Raw genomic sequence first — 4,893 nt, 5'->3', positions numbered from 1 at the left:
ATTTGAAAGGTTGAAAAGAACTTGAGATAACCAATGAAGAAATTTTATATATATATATATCAACATCATCTTATTGATTTAGTAATACATTACAACAACCCTGAATTATATATTGGTTTTTCAAAATTTAGGTTATTTGCATTATCTATGGCTAGATTACTTTGATGCTCAGTTTCCTATGTCAAGCTTATGAATGTGGTAGTGAACTTATGCTGGTAGTATGTATGCATAGTTAATGAATTAATATTCTATACACACATACACAGTACATGTTGTTTGGATTTAAGTTACTACGTAAGATTGTCATGTTGGTGTTTGAATCATTGAATGACTGATAAATAGATAACCTATATTATAATATTCAGATGTTAATCCATTGTCTCAGATTAATTCCCTATTTTTTCTGCAGTAGGAATGGACCCTCAGACTGAGGATAAGTTGTTCTTAAGGTGCTCAGATTCCTTCGAAATTCCAACGAGAGGAAAGCGCAAATATGGTTCAAAGAAGAGAAAGGTTCAAGAAGGCATTTTGGCAAGTTCAAAGAAGAGAAAGGTTCAAGAAGGCAGAGGAGACATTTTGCCAAGTTTAAAGAATACTAAACTTCCTTCCAGGAAAGTACACGAGCCAAAGAAGAGTCTTTCTGGCTTGAACAAGAAAAGAAAATTGGAAGACAATATCAGGATTAACAATTTGGAAGAAGATGAGGAAGTTCTTTTTCTTCCAAGGACAAAGTCAAGAAGGCAAACTAGAAATATGGACAATATGAAGGTGACTGTGTTTCTGAATGCTTATTTCTTACATTTATGAAAAGTGTCTTAGTTTATGACATTTTTTTGGTATTTAAGCCTTATAACACAGTTTAATAAGTGCTTTACTATTTGTGTTAACAGGATACTGAACAAAATTCCAAAATATGTCATCAATGCATGAAAAAGGAAAGAGCAGCATTTGTACCATGTACTAAATGTCAAAAAATGTACTGTTTGTGGTGCATCAAGAACTGGTATGTTTTTTTACATCTAAATAATCATTCGAAAGGTTTATTTATTTGTTCATCTATTTTATTAGATACCTTTACAAAATATAACTATTTTCTTATTTTTGCACATAGGTATCCCGATATGAAAACAGAAGATATTGCAGCGAGTTGCCCCTTTTGCAGGAAAAATTGCAACTGCAATGTCTGCTTACGGTCAAAGGGAATGATTAAGGTTTAGTTTACTATAGTGTCTAGTGGACACCCTTATTTTTTCTCTTGTTCAAAAGTATATTTTTTATTCCTTTGTCTTTGGCCTTGTCCTCTAATTTGTTATCTCCATTCAGACATCTAACGGGAAGTTCACAGATTGTGAAAAGGTTCGGTATTTGCAATACATGACTAATTCACTTCTTCCGTTTGTGGAACAAATTCGTGAAGAACAAAGTCATGAGCATGAGATTGAAGCCAAGATACAAGGTTTTAAGCTTTAGCTCTGTGTTTTTCTTTTTTTACTTAACTTTTGAGACATCACTAACTAAACTCTCATGTCAGGAAAATCATGTTCTGAGATTAAGATACCTCAAAGTACTTGTAGTGACGATGAACGTATCTATTGGTATTGTATCTGTCCTTTTGCCTGCTATATACTATAGCATGATTCCTTGTATATTTTTCAAGATCTTTTATTTTAATTTTTTTGTTCTTGGAGCAGTGATCATTGTGCCACGTCTATTGTTGATCTTTATAGAAGCTGCCCCAAGTGTTCGTTTGAAATCTGTCTTACTTGCTGTCAAGAAATACGAAATAGAAGTATTTCACCCCGGCCTGAACTGAAGTTTGAATATGTTAATAAGGGCATTGAGTACATGCATGGTGGTCCTCCTCAACCAGTATATTGTGATTTAGGGACTTCAGAGGGTACTATTGAGATATATACTGATTGGAATGCTAACAGTGATGGAAGTATTAGATGTGCTCCAAAAGAAATGGGGGGTTGTGGTGACTGTGTATTGGAGCTAAAGTGCATACTTCCAAATGGAACAATTTCTAATTTGGAAGCCAAAACTCGTAACATGCTGGAGAAATTTTGCAAAATTGAGCACAAAACTCTTCAGAAAGAAGCAGTATTAAGCAGCAATTCTACGGTAAGAGCTGCTTTTAGAGATGGCACGAATGATAATAACATATACTGTCCAGTGTCAAGTGACTTGTCAGAAGAAGGGCTATTTCTCTTCCAACAACATTGGATTAAAGGTGAACCAATCATAGTTCGGGATGTTCTTAAACAAGGGACAGGTCTGAGTTGGGAGCCAAATATCACTTGGCGAGCATTATGTGAAAATTTGGTTTCAGGGAACAGCTCAAATGCGTCAAAAGTGAAGGCCATTGATTGCCTGTCTTGTTGTGAGGTTTGCTTCTATCATCCTTTTTGTGCTTTTATACTAACATTTCCCCACAAAATCATTGTCATAAAATAACTATCTTTGAATTGGGTAGGTGTAAAAGCATATGATATTATATTTATTTTATATTGCTACGGACAGTAGGTAGTTTATTCATTTCCAGTAATCATGTCTTTTTTCTTATTCATTTCCTTCTTAATGTTAAGAATAACAATTTCACTTTGTATTTCCTGCATATAATATTAGAACTCTGATTAACACCCTTCTAAACCTTTGCAGGTAGAAATTCTCAGTCGTGATTTCTTTAAAGGTTATACGGAAGGAAGAACATATATGAATCTCTGGCCAGAGATGCTCAAGCTAAAAGACTGGCCCCCCTCTGACAAGTTTGAAGATCTTTTGCCCCGGCATTGTGATGAATTTATCTGTTGTTTACCATTTCAAGAGTACAGTGATCCTCGAGCTGGAATCCTCAACCTTGCTGCAAAGTTACCAGCTCATGTCCTAAAGCCTGACATGGGTCCTAAAACCTATATTGCTTATGGGACTAAAGAAGAACTTGGCAGAGGGGACTCTGTAACAAAGCTTCACTGTGACATGTCTGATGCGGTATGATACCTTGTAACATATAATTTCTATTATTTAAAGGCTTGTTAGAAGCTACATTATATTTGTGCATTGAATTCAAAATCCTAGTTTTCTTCATGTTATGTTGGTGCTTCTTAAATAATTTTTTAATTGTTCTTTGTTGAATTTGAGTCATTCTTTCGGTTGCAAAAATTATAGCTTTACTTTTCGTAGTTTAAGATGTTGTTTTTATATAGTTGAAACTTGGAATTTATAGTTTGTTAATATGGGTAACCATATTGTAAGATGGAAAATGATTATATTCTATTCTTAGAGAATGGATGAAACTTCTAATTAATCTAAGGAATTTTTGCAAAATGCAAATATTATGCTCTTTTAATAACAGATAATATATTTCCATCTTTAGAAATTTCCTTTATATCTTGTGTCAGGTATCAAACGCTAGCACATTTACTTTAATTTTTATTTCTAATTTCTTGTTCAATAATTTCCACAGGTGAATATTTTGACACATACAGCTGAGGTTTCATTAACTGATGAACAACAACCTGTTATTTCAAAATTAAAGAAAGCACACAAGGCCCAAGATGAGAAAGAGTGTCATGCTCAGGTTTCTGAATGCCTGAGGAAGTGCCATAAAATCAATGAAAAGATATTTCCAAATGATGTGCCTGCTATCTCTAAAGAAACCACAGAAACAGGTGGTGCTCTTTGGGACATCTTTCGGAGGGAGGATACTGAAAAGTTAGAAGCATATCTACGAAAACATTCTAAAGAATTTAGACATACTTATTGTTGTCCAGTTCAAAAGGTATTGTTATATTTGTCTTATATTTGTGCTTATCCTTGCTTCTTATGCTTTGGTGTTCATTAATTTCTATTCTGGTTAGGTTGTCCATCCAATTCATGACCAATGTTTTTATTTGACTTTGGAGCACAAGAAGAAGCTGAAGGAAGAATTTGGTTAGTAGTTAGTTCATAGAATTGCAAACAACTTGGGCAATGCCTACAATTAGTTATTTACCCAAATCTTAACTTTCAGGTGTAGAACCTTGGACGTTTGAGCAGAAACTTGGAGAGGCAGTATTTATACCTGCTGGATGTCCACACCAAGTTAGGAATCTCAAGGTAAAACATCTCTTTGACACATATTGGATTGCCTCATTATCAAATTTTATTTATTGTACCCCTTTAACTCTAATTACAATAATGGAAATCTTGCAGTCATGCACTAAAGTTGCTTCAGATTTTGTGTCTCCTGAGAATATTCATATGTGCTTGCGATTAAAGGATGAATTCCGACGTCTTCCTAGGAATCACAAGGCGAGAGAAGATAAGCTAGAGGTGATTTTCTTTCATAACATATTTCCTTATCTACTTTCATCCTCCTATCTTCCTTAGCTTCAACCTACTTAAGTTGTAGAAGAAAATGTGATGTTAGCCAACATTTTCTTATTTTATGCTTGTTTATGGTGGATGATTTTTAATAAAACAGATAAAGAAGATGATCGTGTGTGCTGTAGATCAAATAGTCAAGGAATTAGAAGCATTGGTGGAGTGTTCTTGAGACTGGCCTATATGCTGCTTCCATAGCTGCTATGATTTTTTTAACCTCATAGTTTAAACTTTTATTCAGATAGAAAATTTTCTGTTGGGTAATTTTTCATTGGAGGCTCAATTTGATTTTTTTGCCTTGTTATTCAATCATGTATTTGTATACATACACAAATAAATAATTTTCTCTCCATCTTCCTGCATTTGGATTGCCCCTTGGGTTTTTGTGCTCTATGCACATAACTCTTCGGTACATTTTTATTATAAAATTTCACAGTTTTGAAATTAAACAAATGCATTACATTATAAGAATAACTTTGTTGTCAGTGATAAATGTGATTGTAAGAACCCGCACCATTAAATTAGAAA

At 33.9% G+C, this 4,893-nt stretch overlaps 1 protein-coding gene across 1 annotated transcript; it reads left to right on the top strand.

The window, feature by feature from the left end:
- The first annotated feature begins 414 nt into the window (after positions 1–414).
- Positions 415–4,537, top strand: LOC133314982 (lysine-specific demethylase JMJ26-like). Its single transcript, XM_061516535.1, has 12 exons — positions 415–768; positions 891–1,003; positions 1,112–1,211; positions 1,324–1,456; positions 1,532–1,595; positions 1,692–2,388; positions 2,662–2,991; positions 3,467–3,781; positions 3,861–3,933; positions 4,013–4,098; positions 4,195–4,314; positions 4,466–4,537. Exons 1-12 carry the CDS (start codon positions 415–417, stop codon positions 4,535–4,537), a joined length of 2,457 nt encoding a protein of 818 aa, XP_061372519.1.
- Positions 4,538–4,893: the final 356 nt, after the last annotated feature.

This window comes from Gastrolobium bilobum, unplaced genomic scaffold (assembly GCF_033153095.1).
Source record: "Gastrolobium bilobum isolate Gb01-03AN ecotype WA unplaced genomic scaffold, APGP_CSIRO_Gbil_v1 utg1154, whole genome shotgun sequence".
NCBI classification, from domain to species: Eukaryota; Viridiplantae; Streptophyta; class Magnoliopsida; order Fabales; family Fabaceae; genus Gastrolobium; species Gastrolobium bilobum.
The sequence above is the reverse complement of the archived record's forward strand: the minus strand, read 5'-3'. Positions and strand labels throughout refer to the sequence as shown.

What these genes read in the sequence shown, in the direction of transcription:
- LOC133314982 (XM_061516535.1), top strand. Translation starts at nt 415, where the DNA reads ATGGACCCTCAGACTGAGGATAAGTTGTTCTTAAGGTGCTCAGATTCC. An exon ending in ACCAAGTTAGGAATCTCAAG is followed by an intron (nt 4,099 to 4,194) that starts GTAAAACATCTC and finishes GAAATCTTGCAG; the next exon opens with TCATGCACTAAAGTTGCTTC. An exon ending in CGAGAGAAGATAAGCTAGAG is followed by an intron (nt 4,315 to 4,465) that starts GTGATTTTCTTT and finishes TTAATAAAACAG; the next exon opens with ATAAAGAAGATGATCGTGTG.